This window comes from Amborella trichopoda, chromosome 8 (genome assembly GCF_054954075.1).
Source record: "Amborella trichopoda isolate Santa Cruz 75 chromosome 8, AtrichopodaSantaCruz75HAP2 v2.0, whole genome shotgun sequence".
Taxonomy (NCBI): Eukaryota; Viridiplantae; Streptophyta; class Magnoliopsida; order Amborellales; family Amborellaceae; genus Amborella; species Amborella trichopoda.
Window position 1 is genome coordinate 30,457,251 of NC_142343.1, and position 18,350 is coordinate 30,475,600.

Below are 18,350 nucleotides of genomic sequence, written 5' to 3' on the forward strand. Positions count from 1 at the left end.
TTGTAAATCTGACAAAAGAAATGGATGAGTAGTATGTTCAGCATGAGTAGGAGCTTACTCTTTGTACTTCAAATGATGGTTCATATTCTCATGTACCAGGATACTTTTACTTTGCCATCTGTTTATCATGCTGAATTTATACTTCCTCAGAGTCTGTTTATTATAAGTTTCTTTGATTTGATAAACATTATTTTCTCAAAACCTTGGAGCTGCATGGAACGAAGATTTTGTATATTTTAGAATCTCTAGCATCTCTGATAGGAATTTCACCACATTCTCTTTTAAAACTTTTGTTGGTTCCTGCATAATTTATAGAGGTACATATCTTTTTGGGGAGTCTGATATAGATAGTTGCCTAACTCTTCAGTGATACATGATTTACGTGAGCGCATGATAAAAAAATGAAATGCTTAGTGCACAGACCATTTTCAGAGTAATCTGCAGAACATTCAAAATCTTCAATCTAAGCATTGCATGTGCTGGGTTTATTCTCACTGCCTACCTACCAAAAAACAGAAAAGACATTGCATGTACATATAAATACACACTTGATCAGTGCACAGAAACATGCATATAAGCATACCATTCTTCTTCATTTTGTTGATTTGTCATGATGTTGCCCAGTGTATTTCTTTCTTATTTTGAGTTATGTATGTGTTGATTGACCATGTTGTATTTTAATTAGAAGATGTTTTATTAAGTACAAAAATCCTTCGGCTTCTAAGTTTCTTTCCTCTCTCAAGCATCATGCTGAAGTTTTAGTCCCATATTCAAAGATCATTTCGCAGTTCCACATTTACAAATTTTCTCATTCATTTGGATATGGGTCTCCTTTAACTATTTTTAGCTTCTATTATAATTGGATGATTTTAAGGGGATTGTTCTTATTTATAGGAAGTCAAGAAGTATAGGTTTGAAAGTTCTTTAATTTTTCCATTGCAGGTACTCTAGACTTCTCTCAAGTGTACAGTTTCATCGGCGGCATATTTGACCCACATGTGAGTGGTCATTTGCAGAAACTGAAGGAGATGGATTCTGTAAATGTTGAAACAGTAAGTTTCATGATTATTCTGAATATTCTTAGGATGGTTCCTATCCTGTTGCTTTTAATAGTTGCATTTCAATGGAACTTTTAATTGTTTCACTATGGAAACTTTCTCCATGGTAAGTACTAGATATATATAAAATGGAATAATCTCAAATACAAGAATAGTATGTTTGTAAGTTATTTTTTATCATCAAAATGGTAAAAGAGGCTGCTCACAGCTAGTTTCTTAAGAGGCTAGTTTCCTTCAGAGTGTTTTAGAAACGGAAAACTTTTAATAGTTATATCTTCGGCAAACCCTGCACTTTCGATAGGCAAAAAGGACTTATGTTATGGACATGCAGAGATGTATTAGAAATAACTAATTATTGTGAAGGTTAACATTCTCAAAAAAAAAAAATTATATATATATATATATATATATACAATTATTATTGTGTTTGAGGGTATGAGTGGCTTTTATTGTTGTTTAGGACTTATATGTCCTATTTCACTTCTTATGCGCAATATATTGTACTTGATATATTTTATTAATACAAAAGGAGTACGTGATGGTTAGACTCTCTCTCTCTCTTCTTCTTCTCTTCCTTCTTCCTCCTCTTTCCCTCCCCTACTACTCTCGAATAACTCCTTTTTATTTTTCTCCGCTTTGATTGATTTGTCCTCTATTGCTTCCAACTTGGTATCAGAGCATCGAAGAAAAGTTGCGGAGATATGATTTCGGGCTGATGTCATCTATATGGTTAGATGGCTGTTTGGGGGTATTGTCTCAAATAAAATGTCACCAGATTCAAGGAGTGACAATGTCTTGCCAAATAAATTCCCTGCATGATAACTGTTGGAATACCTAAGGAACCACTGGAATTGGCTACAGTGGGTAAAACGCAAGCCTCATAATAAATCCAAAGGTAAAATATCCCCTTAATATGTTGAAAGGAAGCTCCCTGCGAAAAACAAGAAAGATCTGAGCCCAATCATGCCCAAATCACCAATTGGAGGCTCTAGAATGAGGTAGGATCAAACTTGGGTCAAAGGAGATCGAAATAATAATCAAACCATTGAATCCTTAATCCAAGGCACCCTGAGGCTACCCTTCAAAACCAGGCCAATCCCATGCCGAATAACCAAGATATGGCTTGATGAAACTCAACCGTCCATCCCACAGCATCAATCTAATATTCAGAGATAGGGTACAGTTAAATTCATGTCAAATTGGGTCGAACTAGCGATTAGAGAGTTTTAAATTTCAATCTAAGGTTCCATGATATCATTGTCCAAAAATCAGACCGATTTGATAGAGGATAACCCAAATATAGCCCGACAAAGCTCAATTGTCCATCTCATGACATTGATCCAAGGCCAATTTCCGGAAACTCCTGAAGACATAAAAATCTAAATGGCCTAAGAACTTATGGATTAAATTTATTGACATAATTAGGCTACAATCCAAATTTGAGCTCAATTTGATATTGGATGAGAGAGATATAGCTTCTCAAACGCCTTGGACCACAGGTAGGGTCCACTTAAATCAGTCCAACTTTACAAAGGGACCCAAGAAATAAGTAGCCAATAAGCTTCAAATTTTTCTGGGAGGAAGTTGATGATGAGGAAATCCTTTCATAAAAATTTCAGGCAAATTTGATGCCCAGAAGTGCCTTTTTAGCATTTAATGCACCATATGGACCACACAAAAGAAAAGCAAACCATACTTTTGTTTGTACATATTCTTGAAGCACCCTCCCCCTACTTGAATAACGGAGGAAATGGTTGCAACTATCACTCTTAGGCACCAAATATGCCCAAAAATCCACGGAAGCATATGCATAATAATGCATGTACCTTGAAGAGCCCCTATATGACCTTATCTAGACCCAAGGAAGAGACAAAGGTGGGCGTTATTGCCCCAAAGATACTCCCCAAATTTCAGCCTGATTGGGCATGACAACAAACAGGAAGATGAGATAAAGGAGTACGGTACACCACGGGTGTAGGGGTAGTCAAGGCAAAGAGAACAGTAAAACTCTTAGAATTTGACTTTAGATGGCTTTAGAACTGTCACATATGAATTCAGAAGGCAGGAACCCCAAACTCCTGAATTTCACACCAAATAGGGATGTTTTCACACTATTCAGGATTTTACAGCTGATACCGTCTACCAAATATAGTAAAATCCTGAATGCTTCCTCAAAATTGGGCAAACTTTACTCCCTTGTATCTCACGATTCGCAAGTTGTATTGGGTTGAAATTTGGATATGTTGTGCCCTTCAACGAGCACGTCCTTTTGGTATAGGCCTCGCACATGATTGTTGGTCCGGTCAAAAGAAATCTCTGAGAGAAATCCTCAAGTTTTGAAGTTCATGCAAAAACCAGTTTGTGTGACCTTGTCACACTTCTTCGATCATAAGTTGACATCTGACTATCGACTTGAGTTTAAATCTGGTGCATTTCGATCGTGACTCGATTATCTTTGAAATGGCATAAGTATAATCAGGATTGGGATTTGGATCGATGGCCATCCGAGGCTCGAAAGTGGTGCAACTTTATGTGTAGTAGGACTTTGGTTTTCCGGCAACTCAGCCGATCAGAGGTCTTTTCATGTGCTTTTTGATGTAAAATGTTCGTGATGAGGTCCCCTTCAATTTGTCACTGAAAAATCCACCATAAATCTGGGATTTTTGAAGCAATCAATGGAAGAGTATCAAGAAAGATTTGCTCAAAACCATAAAACACAAAACTACCAAAAACTCCCATCAAATCTTCATGGTTCCTTTCAAATCATATATCAAGGCGATCTACATTTTTCCGGTGATATTCGCCCATTCTAGTGTCAGAGAAGCCGAAAAGAAATCTTCTTACTATGTGGAAGGGAAGAGTTCCTCTTTGAGGGACCTAATCGTCAATTTTGGACATTGTTCATGTCCTTTTTGGTTAATTTTTCATTACCCAAATTTTGTTTTATTTTCCATCTTTTTCTTTTTACTCAATTCTCTAAGGTTTTGAGCATCCACCATTGCTTAAAGGGGGAGCTCTATAGAAACCCCGTTACTGATGTAACTAAAATAGTACTAAAAGAGGTTTCTTTTTGCCTTGTGGTTAATGAAATTCTATCACTTTGAAAGAGGAGAATGAAAGCTTATGTACAAAGAGTTCTTGCCCTTACCCTATACCTAATTCTAGGTTAACCATTCCCTATTTAGCTTAACCAAGCCCTAAGCTACCTTGGTTAAGTTTCTACACTTGACCAAGGGTTACCCAAACCCTAATCCTAATCTAACCATACCCCATTTTGTACCACACACCATATCCCATACTCTACCATACACCATACCTCGTACTCCACTATACTCCACACCCCTTACCCCACCATACTCCATATTCCATATTCTACTATAGTCTATATCCTACACTGTATGATACTCCCTACTTCAACCTATAGTTACCCGAATCGCCTATTGAGGTTGTGATTCCGGTTTGGTATCGCGATGCCATGTTTCTCAAGGCGAAACTCGATTATGAAAGAAAGGAATCGCGTTTCCAAGTTTCTCAAAACATTCATTTAAGTATATGAATCTCCATTCTTGGAAGCTTGGAATCAATGTTCCATATCGTAGAATTTGTGATTCCTAGCTACACAACAATGCAATTCTACATGTGTGAGATGTTGATTCCAATTAGTTAGGAATTGCAATCCATGTTGTTTGGAAGCAAGTTCCACTTCATTAAAAAACGTGGTTCGTAAATACACTGAATAATGTTTCGATCAACATCGAATCAAGTTCTAATGGCACGGATTCAAGATTCAAATACAAATGATGAATGAAATGCATTCACAAATTGTATGTTGCGAAATAGCTCCATGAATCCATTCTATGTTACTAGAGGAGTTTCAGGAACCCATTTGTATCAAGTTACAATTTTCTACAAGGTTAAAATTAAATACCCATGAGCTGGGTTTCGAGACTGTGATGTTGTGAGGGCCAAAAAACCTTAGAAAGTTATAAGGCGAATCCATTTACAATAATCTCTACCCACTTACCGAGCATAAATATTATTAAAAAAATTGTTACTTCAAATTTAATAGTTTTTGGTAAATGTTGTGCGTACTAATGTTATATTGTTTGATATATGATGGGTACTATGATACGCTACACTGTTTTACATTAAATTAATCTTCAAATATTAGAAATTGAATTAAAATTGAATAACTCAATTTTCAAAACTACATTTAAATAAAGGAGAATTTCTATTTCTATAATTCAAGAAAGAAGATAGAGGGAGCTCGCCGTTGTTCTCACTACTTGTATTTCGTAGACCAAGTCCAGGGTCTTAGTAGGCGGAGGATTGTTGGTAGACCAAGTCCAATGTATGGGATTGTTGACAAAGATTTCATAACAAGGTTGCCATTCGTAATTGGACTAAATATATGTAGACCAAAATTCAATCTTGTAAATAATAATAAAATTTAAAATTTTCTTAATATTTCTCTCATATACTTGAGGGGACTGGTGCGCGATTTCTGAATGGGGAGAATCTAGATTCATGAATGATGAGAATCTTGATTTCAAGTCGATGGGAAAACGATTCCGCAAATTTAGGAATCACAATTCCAATCTCATCGAATTGAGATTCGAGAAGGCACTGAATGGTGTTGAGTCATGTGCGATTCCTGAAAGGTAAGAAACTCGATTCCAACATAATGGGACACTTATTCCTACGAATAAGAAAGACAATTTCTATTTTATTGGATCGCAATTTCAATTTAGTGCGAATCATGATTCGATGATTTGAATTGTACGGACAACAATTCCAAGATTAAGAATCATCTGATCCATGCGATTCTGATTCCTAAAACAATTCGGAATCACAGGCATTTCCAACAACTATATTTCAATCTATCCCACTTAGCCTAGGTTAGCCCTTAAGGAGGCTTTTCCAAGGCAACGCCTCGTCGGGTTTAGTACCCGCATCGGACCCTGCCAGCGGACTCTTCTGGGGTGCTTTGGCTGATCGTCAAGCACCTTTTCTCTTGTCGTCCATACTCCCCATAAGGGAGGTGTTGCCTGAATTCTACCGAATTTCGGTCAACCCTCTTTTATTCCTACATGCCTACACCCACAACCAAGCTGATTCATACCACCTAGCCTTAGTCGACCCAACATATCCACCCCCTCAAACCTACATACCCTAGTTCATTAGAACCTGCCTTAACCCACACGCCCCATTTACCCATTCGGACCCCTCTTAAACCCCTTTAACCCTCAAACCGCTTAAACCCTCCTAAACCCACTTGACCCATTCAAGCCCAACCTAACCTGAACCAACTAGGACCTACCAATTAACCCTAACCTAACTAAACTGAACCAACCCGCAACGACCGCATAGGCCCATAATCAATCACTAATGGACGACTCGAAGACCCTAGCGCGGTAAGACGTGCGAGGGAGTGGAATCAAACAATGTCCCAAGCATATGAGTCACAAAGGCCTGCGAATTATACACCCTCGTGCCCCTGCAGCTAACAAATGTCGGAAAGCTTTCCACGACGATTCTAAACTAGGATCTAAGAGGGCCACCGCCTGGACGCATCCCACACTCAACCCAACTCTTGAAGCAATTATTACCTCGTATTTTGTTGTTTGATTTGTTGGTTTGCCATCGCACCACACCGAACGCCTTACCAGCACAAACATCGCACAACAATGGAGTTCACGCACGAGCACGCACGTGCATGTGAAGAGGTATGGGACAAATAATGTGGGGGCTCGCGACCAACTGCATATGTGGTTCAACATCTTCATGAGAATTACAGCAAGCCACAAAATTTTTGGCAATATTTTGGGGGCCTGATCTTTTGATTCCTGCAGCCAAATGAGCCCAAATTTCAGTATGTTGCTCCTTGCTACATGGCATCCATGTATGGATCGGTGGGCTTCTCGACTCGGATTGAGGTTGAATGGAGCTAAAATGCTGGAGGTTCGCAACAAATAATGTGTATCTGTCCCCATGACCTCTGCTCACTCTCGAAGTAATATCTCGCAATCCGTGTGGCCATTCAAGCCAAAAGTTTTTGAGGAGCTTCCTAACTCAGAGACAAACACATCCATAGATGGAAATCCACTATCAAAAGCTAATTAAAAAGACGAATCCTAGTAAGAAGTCCAAATTTATGCTACTGCAGTTGCTAAAAGTAGTAAAAAATAAAAGGGCCATATCTCTCCAATTCGACATCATCTTGGGCGAAACTTTTCGTCAAATATTGGTTTCGGGATCTTTCACAAGAAACCACCAGTTGATCATCAAATAGCGGTCAAATTTGAGTGCAATAATGAGGTTTAGAAGTTGATATTAAATTTTTGCTGGAAATGGAAAATCGAACTCAAAATGAGTGAAACTTGGTAATTTTTTTGATAGTTTTCACTCAAATTTGTTGCAAAATGATCGTGGTCGATTGCTCCACGATTTCACAGAGGCAATTTGAGATATTGAAAAAATGTCCAATTTGATGGGTTTTGGTGTTGGACGAAGAAGGAAGCCCCCTCAAGGAAAAATTATTGAAAATTCCAAGGTTCAGACGTTCTTTTTGGCCATTTTCAACCCTCACCTGACTTTACTTTTTTTCATAATCCACCACTTTTGAGCCATGCTTTTGATTTTCCACCCACGAACGTTTAATATTCCACCCATGTTTTTCCATGTCTATAAAAGCCAACTTGAACATCATTTTTAGGTGTAGTGATGTTTTTATGGTTCTTTTTAATGAAAAAGAGCTATGATCATTTGTGAGGGTGTAACCAGGTCAACCTAGGATCTTGCCTTACATATCATTACAATTTTTTACAATCGTACAAAAATACAATGTATGAAGAATCAAGAAATATGGAGCAATTAGAATACCACGTACCTTGCCTTAGATTACCTCCAAGGACTTTGTACACCTCACACTGGGTCTCCTCCACCAATGGTACACAGGATCTCGGTCCTAACCTTGGCTCATAATTCGGGAAGCCTAGGCAAAACTTTTTGAGAGCATGACATGGGATGGAACCAACTCAAGCACAAAACACAACTTCAATGGTTAAACACATAGAGTGGGGTGTACCACCCTTATGGCTTGGGCATGGCGTCTTTAGGATTTTCTCTAGGCTCAAAACAATTCAAAACCTTAACTAGAATAGAGAAATATGAGCGAGAGGGGAGTACTTGCTTATGTGAGAGAGAGAGAGAGAGAGAGAGAGAGAGAGAGAGAGAGAGAGAGAGAGAGAGAGAGAGAGAGAGGACAATCCAATTTCACAAATGTAGAGAATACACACTCATAGAGAATATTTATAGAGAGGAAGCTAGGGTTTTGGGGTCTAGGGTTTTGTCATTATTATGAGACTCAATCTTGACTTTTAATCATGGAGACCTGTGGGGGGAAGAGATCTCAACCATTCATTCCATAGATCAACTATCATAATTAAAGGAATGAGGTGGAACCATTATCCCTTAGTTTTTATAACTCTATTCCCATCAAATATTGTGTAAAGAAAAATACTATATTTTTGCAAATCAATTTTCAATCAATCTCAACAATTGCTTTTTTGAAATCAATCAAATCCATTTCACTTCGCTTTCCTTTTATTTTTAAATCAAGGTGGCTTAACACACAAGCCACACAAGATAGGCAAGAAGAGGGATTGGGGTGCCCCACACATGGAGAGCCATGTGGGCCCCATGCCCCCCACTAGTGGGCTGTTATGTGGTGGGTCTAAAGTCCCAATGGGCCTCCACACTTTATATTATGTTTGAGAATAATAAAAAATGTATAGATCCATTAAAATATTTTATTTTCCTCCTTAAATTAAATAAATCTTGAAAATTGATTTTTCTTATTTAAAAATAATTTATTCTAAAATAAAATATCCAGAGAGGGCTAAGAAGATATGATGGGAATTGGATCCAAAGAGTTAGGAATTTAACAAATATACTGAGGACTCCATCTTTTCTAGAAAATTGTATCTCACTGCACCTCAAACTGACCCAATAGTTGTTGGGTTTTTGTGGCCATTTAAAGGTCTTATGTGACCATGTACTGAAAATATATAATAAATTATTGACTGCAGTGGGAGTATGGTCCAGCTTGGACTGTAGGGCAACAATGCCTTAGACTTAAGGGTGGCAATGGACTCGAACCCGACCCGAGACCCGACGGGTATACCCGACAAGGGTTGGGTATGGGTCTAGCATTTGGACCCGACCCGTACCAGTAAACTATTAGAGATAAATTTTACTTTAAGCCCTATTCATTTGGTGTATTAAGGATCGTATATAATTTGAACTAATAGTCATCTTTAGTTATTAAACGACAAATCACACGGCTTGCAATCTAATAGCAGGTGATTGTGACCTTGTTGTCAATAATACGAGTATATAATGGTAAAAAAAAAGGGCAAAATAGCTCATAGTGAGGGTGACAATGGACCCGAGACCCGATGGGGTAGACTCGAGACCCGATGGGGTAGACTTGAGTCCCGATGGGTACGGGTATGGGTACAATTTTTGGACCTGAATCTATTCGGGTTTGGTCGAGGTCCAGCCGAACCCAGCCCATACCCAACCCGTTGCCACCCCTACTTAGACTCACATGAGTTTTGATTGGTTATGACTCAATGTGAAGTCCAAAACCCGTAGTCTTGGGCATCGTGTAAGCGCAACCAATAAGGGTTTTGATGGGGGGTTTTCCCTAGATGAGGTAAGAGATATGCCTAGGACAGTTGACCAGAGGACATGGATTTGGCCCCTGTGTGTGATGGATGGTTTGAGAAGACAAGGGCATAAATCCTCATCATTACTATCACACGGCATCAATGATTTAAAAAGGGGACCGCCCAGCGCCTAGGTAGTCCAGAAGGCATGGGTGCATCGCTCAGGCTTAGGTGGCCAAATTGGGCAGTGGTCCCTGGGCGGTACGGAATCCGCCAAGGCGGCTGCTCAGGGCATGCGCTTTGCCCAGAGGAGGAAAACTTTTTTTTTTTCATTTTTTCAAAGATATAAAAGTTAAGAATGATGGGTTTTAGGTTCATTTGAACCCTAAACCCACTAGAACCCCTTTTAGAGTAGAAAAACCTCCAAAAAACTACATTTTATTGGATCGAATCATCGAAGTGGTTCTCAAAGTTTGGAGTGCAAGCAACCAAAGTAGGTGCGTTTTTTAGATTGCTTGTTTTATTTTGAGTTGTCCTCTTTAGGAGTTAGTCGAAGTGGAGATCCGGGTTGGAAATACAGATACAACCCGAATCCAAATGACAAAAATTGCGTTAGATGCAATTTTTGTGAAAAAGATACAAAAGGAGGCATAAACCGGTTTAAGAAACATCTTGCCAGTATTAAGGGGGATGTTGCCCCTTGTAAAAATGTTCCTGAAGCTACAACGGAGGAGATTAAACAATTTTTAAGTTATGAGAAATAAAAACAAGAATAAAATCCTTGTCTTAGATCTATTTTTGCTACTCTTAGAAAAAGAGATCCGGGTTGGAAGTATTGGTACAATCCAAAACCAAATGATAAAAATTGTATAAGGTGTAATTTTTGTGAAAAAGATACCAATGGGGGTATTAGCCGATTCAAAGAACACCTTGTTGGTGTTAGAGGTAATCTTGCTTCTTGTACAAAGGTTCTTGAAGCAGTTCGAGATGAGACTAGACATCTTCTGAATTTTGAAGAACCAAAAACGAATGAAAATAAGCCTTGTTCTATGGAAGTATGGTTATAACCCGAATCCAAGTGATATAAATCGTATTAAATATAATTATTGTGGAAAGGATACTAATGGGGGCATTTACCGGTTTAAAAAATACGTTGCCGGTATGACGGGGGATGTTGCTCAATGTAAAAATGTTCCTGAGGCTACCAAGGAGGAAATTATACAATATTTGAGTTCGAAAAAGCACAAAAAAAGGGTAGAGTAGCCAAGACTCCTAGGGCCTCATCTGCACAAACTGCACATACTAGTAAGAGGAAGGTAGAAGAAGAGGAGGAAGAGGTAGATTCAGAAGAAACATTGGAGGATGAGCGTTATATTGAAGAGGGAGATTACTTTGATGATGATGGCCTCGACTCTGATGCATATGATGAGGCTTGCTCTATTGATATTCCTTCTGATGAAGATGATGATGATGACTGAAGACTCTTGCCTCTTGGTGCTGACTGCTGTGTGTTGAGTCTGTTGAGTCGTTGACTGTTGTGTTGAGTCATGAATGTTGAATTTGTTAGACTGTATATTTTCTAAATTTCTGTATATTTTTGTTGTGTTGAGTGTTGACTTTTATATCCTACACTTGTATGGTTTTACAGTTTACTGTTTTAACAATATGGATTATCAAAATTCTCTTCTCGACTTCTCTCTTTTTTTTTCTTTTTTTTTTCAACTTGGAATATGGTATATTAGGATTTTTACTTTTTTTTTTACTGGGCGCTTGCCTAGGCTCTAGGCGGCCTCCCCCAGGCCGCCTAGGACCTGCTTAGCGCTTTTTGATACATTGCACGACATGTACACTAGATAGTTGTCTGGGAAGCGACCATTTAGATAAGGGTGTGTGATGTATACATTTGCGTAAGAGATGACTCCCTGCAACTCCGCCGGACTGTGTTGGAAGGATCCATGAAGTATATTGTTGAAATGGGCTCTGGACTTGTCCTCAGGGAGGGACCTGTAATTCATGGTCTAGGATGATATCTTTTCTACTTATTAGCTGACTTTGATGGTCCAAGAATGAACCCCTACGATGGGTTGTGGGTCATGGGATCGGTTGGGTCAGTTTGAGAAGGTTTAGTGAGATGCGGTATCTGGAGAGGATGGAGTTCTCAATATATTTGGCATAATCTTAACTCTATGGATCCAATTCCCATCAAATCTTCTTTAATATGTTAAATAATTCTTAATTATTTTATAGATAATTAAAATAAATTCTTAGATCTCTTTGAGTATTTTATTTTATTAAAAAGTGATTTTTTGTGAGGAAAAATCAATTTTCTGGATTTATTTTAATCAGAGAGAAAAATAAAATATTTGGAGATTTTGTAAAATTTGTTTTAATATTAATATGCCGGGTCCCAATGGGGTTCAATGGGCCCACCAATGTGTGGGGCGTGGGACACATATGGACACTACATGGGTGGTCCACCCCCACCCCATGCAAGCTTTCCTTATTGTTTCATGTGCCTTCTAAGGCATATGTTGTTTTGATGTTTTGAAAAGTTAAGGTATAGAGATTTGAATTGAAACTAGATAGAAAAGTGTAAGATATCAAATAGTTTGTACTAAATACTTTCTCTACACAAAATATTTGATAGAAATGGAGTTATGGAAACTAAAGGATAAGGTTCCACATCATTTCTTTAATTATGATGGTTGATTCAAAGAATAAATGGTTGAGATCTCTTCACCTTATAGGTCTCCAAGATCAAATGTCAAGATTAAAGCTCATAATGATGGTAAAAATCGAACCCTAGAAACCCTAGCCTCTTGTCTATATATACTAGCTATGGGGATTATGCGGATTATGCTTCTCTCTCTAAGCAACCAAAGGAGACATGCCCCACTCTAGCGTTCTCTCTCTTCTTTCTCTCATAAAAAATTAGGGTTTAGGAAAAGTTCACCCGAAGGGGTGCATTCCCAAGCCACACAAGCCCTAGCCCTGGGTTCTTGCCTCATGCTCATGTGTTGAGCATTGGTCAAGGAAATCCCATGTGATGCTCTCTAAGGCTTTTGCCTAGGCTTCCCTAGTTGTGAGGTATGTTCTTGAACCAAGATCTCGTGCACCATCTGTGGAGGAGACCTGGTTTGGGGTGTACGAAGTCCTTGGGAGTAACCTGAGATAAGGTACGAGTTGTTTCATGATTTCGTGCTTCTATTGCTTTCTTATATAATTTTCAGTTTTACATAATGAATGTAATTTTTCTTTTAATGGCATGCAAGTGAGAGGTCTTGGCTATTTCATTGAGTCAAAATTGTATTTTGGACCCTTGTAAGTGGTCCGGGTGGCAATATGTATAAAAAAGTAAAAAAAATTTAAATGGTATTGACTTGCCTGGTTACATAGTCCACCTTTCCGACCCACAGCCCTGCGTAAGGGTTCTTGATTAGACTATCAAAGTGAGTCAATAAATGATGGAGACATGATCCTAGTCCATGGATTACAAGCCCCTCCTTGAAGACAAGTCCAGGCCTTATTCTAGCACGATACCACATGGGTCCTTCCAACACTCTCCAGTGTCCCAGGGAGCCATCTCTTCGGTACATGTACACAATACACGCCCTGATTCAGAGGGTTGCTCCTAGACAACTGTCTAGGGTACATATTGTGTGATGGTAATTATAAAGATATTGGCTTTTGTCCTCTTTGACCAACCATCGCACACAGGGGTCACATCCAGTCCCTTAGCCAATCACCCTGGGTACAACTCAGACTACATCAAGGGATAACCCCACATCGTAACCCTTATTGGTTGTGGACAAATGCCCAAGGTTACGGGTTTTAGATATCATCCTGGGCCATAGCCAGTCAAATCTCAGGTGAGTAACGACCATAGTTAGCATGTTGGTGAATAATAAAATATCGGCAGACCAAAACAACGGTAATAAATCGGTTTCGTTTTAAAAAGTCAGTAAAAAATTGGGTTAAAAATACGGATCGCCAAAAAATAAGGTAAGTTATAGAATCGCAAATAGTTCGAATTTGGTTAAAAAAAATGTAGTAAAAAAATCAGATGTGTAAAGCTGACACAATATAGGAATATGATTTGCAGCTATTATATAGATATAATAAAGCCATTAAGTTTATAATATTATAGCCTTACTAGTGTCATTAGAGTAATACTTGACAATTTTTTGTTGAAACTTCCAAACATATTGTAGATTTATTAGGAGCATAAATGAAAAACAACAACAATACAAAATACAAGAAATAATTAACAAATAACAAGAACTGTGAACCAAGGTATATGATTATTTTAAAAAATAAAAATAAAAAATGCCCTCCATATAGGATTGCAGTTAATTAAAAGAAAACGCAAAGACTCAAATATGTAAAATAATGGTCCATTGAAAATGCAATGTTGTATGCGCCAATGAAATAGAAAATAAAAGATACAAAATGCTATATTGTATACACCAATGAAATAGAAATAAAAGATACAATATGAAATTAATCAAAATTCTCTATGCATAAAAGAAAAAAACAAAATGCTTAAGCAAATTCAAGTCTCGCACTTAATTCCTAACTACCTAAATCTTTAGTATCATTAAATCTCTCTTGCTCTTATAAAGATAAAAAAGAAAAAAAAAAAAAAAAACAAAGATTTTTCGTTGGGTTACTCTTCTTCTAATTCTACCTATTATTTTGATATACCATTGTTTTGATTACTTTTTTTGGGAATATGTTGTTTGTATTTTTTCATACATTGTTTTAAGGGAACTCATTTGTGAAATTTTTGATAGATTTTTTTGTTGAATCAAGACTCTTAATTTATTCCCATTGTTAATGTACTTATCTTTCAACGAAACTTCAATAATACTAAGTTGGTGAAGAAATGAAATTATAGCAAAGAAGTTTTTTTGAAAAGCTCTTTTGAAAAAGGATAAAATACTGATTTATATCAGTTGTATTAAAAACACGATTTTTTGAAGATCTTTTGAAAAACTTGGAGTTCTTAACAGATTTCAAAAAATTGGTGAATTTTTTAAAAAGTCGAGTTTTAAATAGAGACTTGCTAACTATGGTCACGACATCAACGATGCCTCACAGTCCATCCTGGACTACGCTCCTATTGGAGCTATCACATCTATAGTCATAGTTTTACATGCTCTCATAAGACCTTTAAATGGCCATATAACCCCAACATTTCCCACTTGGCCTTTGAAGGGCTGACAAACTCTCCCTCACACACCCTCATCCCCCATTATAATATTTCTCTCAAGCATATCTAACATGCTCCCTCTTATGTTTGTTACATTACACATTACTTGGTGAACTCCTTCTCCATCCATCTTTTTATTAAGGATTCACTGATGTAATCTTTGTGGGAGACATAAAGCCTCTTTCTCTGGTGCTCAGATCTCATCTTGATCATTATGGTAGTCCATCTTAACATTCTTGGTCTTCTCATATAAACGTGACCTTTTATCAATACGAATCACAGACTTTTTGTTGCAGAAAATCTTCATGCACCCTCATTACATAGGGTCATATTTCAGCAGCTCAAGGGAGTTCTTTAATCGTGTTGCTTCTTTTGCAGCTAGACAACCAAACCATAAGTCTGGGTTCTAAGGTGTTCAACATCACAGTAAGTTGTTTCAATTACTCCACTAAGCATAAACAAGTACTCCCACTGGGATGGTAGGTCATTTGGATCCCTTCGACAGTAGATAGTGGAATACCTTTATATTTTGAGTATCCGATCACCCCAATATAACCGTGGGACTGCAACAACTCCCACTCTCTCTTCATTGCCAGAAACGAAGAGGAAACAAGGTGCTTTTTACATGTATTTCGTTTCCTTCTTCTTTTTACAATTTCCAGATTGAGAACCCTGCCCATAGGGTGTCATGTTACCCTAATATTGCATGACCTGTCTTTGAATATTTAATGTCATAAATCATACTCATGGCACACTATAAGACTTAGAATGAGCCTAAAAGGACTTCCAATCATGACAGTACAAAAACATGACTTAACATGTCACACCTTTCAATTTACTACAGAATAAAAGATGAGCATCCCTTGATGAAAATACAATATACCCCAACTCAGAGAATTTCTCTCTCCAACTTTTTGAGTATGAAAATAGCTGCAAAATTACAAAATTATACTCAGTACCAATCCCAAATCACACCATTCAATGAATCTATGAACTAGTGACATTCACGTCACTATACAATTCATACAACAAAAAATCAGAAGGAGCATCCCTTAATAAAAAAATCTTCTCTCTCAATCCACAGAGAGTTTATCCCTCAAACGTTTTTCTGTTGAAAACTAGACTCAAAACAACAATTTAGCATCATGATGTGAATCCCAAATAATATTTTTCGTCAGGAAAATAAATAAGTTACATTCATGTCACAAAAACAGATTAGACTGTAGAAATTCAGGATGATCATTCTCCAATAAAATATTCTATTCTCATAATACCCATGGAGATTTTTTTGTTAGACAATATACTCTAAAAGATAATATAAAAACTTAGTGTGGGCCTCAAAACATTCTATTAAAAAGGTATATAAAATCGTGACATTCGCATCACAAAAACAGTCTTCGTTGCAGAAAAACAAGTTTGAGCACAATTCAATAAAATAACCATATCTCTCAATCCGCAAGGGGTTTGTCAATCAAATATTTTTTGTTTGAAAGTAGACTCAAATTGGGTAAATGTCATTTAGATACCCTCCAAAAAATAGAACTATTTAGTTGCTGGAAAAATTCATGGAATATAATACACAGTTCCTGGATTTTGTGGGATCAAAATTGGCACCACTCAAGGATGAGTCCATAACTCTCAATCCCCACATGATCTCTCATTGAAACTTTGAAGGGAGATAATACTCTTTAAAAACAAAAAAAAAAAATATATTGGGCCAAAGAAAAATACCTCATCCTTTTGTCCATAACCGTGTGGCATGCAACACACAAAAAAAACCTAATCTGCAAAGTGTTTCTCGGTGTCCAAATCACGCCAAAAAAAAACCTAATCTTACAAAGCCATTGGCTCCCAAGTTTTTTATTCAAAACCCAAAACAAAAACAAACAGCAAAAACAAAAATAATATGGCTGCAAGAGATCTGCTTTGGTATTGATGAAAGTTGGACAATGTGATCTAGCCAAGTATATACAGTTAAAATTTTCCCTTTCTTTCTTTTATTCGTACCAACTAGAACACTTTCAGGTGTTCAAAATTACAAATTTATTCAAAAAAAAAAATAACCCTAATACAACCTAGTTTCTTCTCTTGTCAAAAATGCCTAGTCTAAAATCTTTCTTTCAAATGTGACGCATCTATAGCATTTAAGGAGGGGCGATGTGGGACTTCAAGGGAATTAAGAAAAGGTTAAGCAACCGTCATTGAGTTTCTAAAGTATTTGACACGCATGTGTTCTTGATGTGCTGACACATGCCAAATATCATGGACGCACATGTTTAAGTTACATGGCCTTAAGAGTTACTTCCATCCAATTTCAGGCTCATTAGGTTCATCTAAGGAGTATTGGTGGCCTAAAATCTTGACTATACTGATTCTAGTGGAAAGTAAGTAACTCTAGCATGTAGAGTGATGACATCCTAATACGTGGAACCTCTTTGTCCAACTTCATGTAGGATTGTAGAAGATCTGTCTCTTTCATCTCTCAAGATGAACTAAATACTTTAGTTGAATACCATATAGTGAAACAGATATAAAGTCTTTAGGAATTGTTTTATGATCCAGTGCATATTTATTACCATCAAAATATACTATTGGCATGTTTTGAAGCCGAAGAAGTCTCAGCAACCACATGAAACAGTTACAGAAAAAAAGAAAAACCATGAAGTTCCACTTCAAAAGTAAACCCAAAACCCAAGGACCAGACCCAACGGTATACAATTTCAGTGAGAAATAGAGGGATGATTTGAACTTTCTTCGAGTAGAAAACCACATAAAGTAAGGGGGTGTGACAAAAATGATGAGAAAAAGTTCTATGAACCAACAAAAGGGAAGATACAATGGCCATTCCAAATTGAAATGTAGAGCCTGTAAAATAAAATTTCAAGTCCTAAAAGTAAATGAGATATAGACAAGATGCAAATCATTATTTCAAAGCTTTCTCACATGGGTTGTCTCCTCGATAATTAGAATACACAAATGACAAATTTATTCTTTAAAATGAGTTGAGGGAGAATAGAAAGCAGAGACATTCTGAATAAACAATGGATTTGAGTGTTCAAGTAGAAAAGCTCCAGAAAAGTGAAAAAACTTGATGAGACAATCCAAGTTTGTTATTGAAATGATCATAAAATGATATATGTTTTAAATTCTCGAGAAACACATTTAGATGCATTGTCATGCACTGTGGTCCTCTTAACAAATTAAGAATAATGATTCTGATACAACCGTGGCATCAGGATACCAAGAATCATATTTTTTTGTTTTTCCTCTTAAACATTGTATAGGAAATTCCCAGATTAAAGTGCAGGGGATCTCCTGGTAATTAGATGCCAATATGGACAACTTAAGAAACTTGAGAGAAATTTGGATGGAAGATGAACTGTCCTAGTTTCTGGAATCTGTTTGCTT

At 37.2% G+C, this 18,350-nt stretch overlaps 1 protein-coding gene across 38 annotated transcripts in view; it reads left to right on the top strand.

Moving 5' to 3' along the window:
* Positions 1–18,350, top strand: part of LCL1 (LHY/CCA1-like 1) — a 73,305-nt gene that overhangs the window by 31,689 nt on the left and 23,266 nt on the right. For 30 of the 38 annotated variants that reach the window (XR_016061572.1, XR_002283170.2, XR_016061560.1 and 27 more), the window contains one exon: positions 943–1,052. The exons of 3 other annotated variants lie outside the window; for them this stretch is intronic. Coding sequence is in view for 17 of the 35 variants with exons in the window: in XM_088874899.1 (XP_088731025.1) it covers positions 943–1,052 (110 nt within the window). In the remaining 18 variants the exon portion in view is untranslated. Of the gene's footprint in view, positions 1–942; positions 1,053–15,320; positions 15,557–18,350 lie in introns of all 38 variants that reach the window. 5 more of the 38 variants (XR_016061566.1, XR_016061565.1, XR_016061567.1 and 2 more) reach the window with 1 other exon arrangement.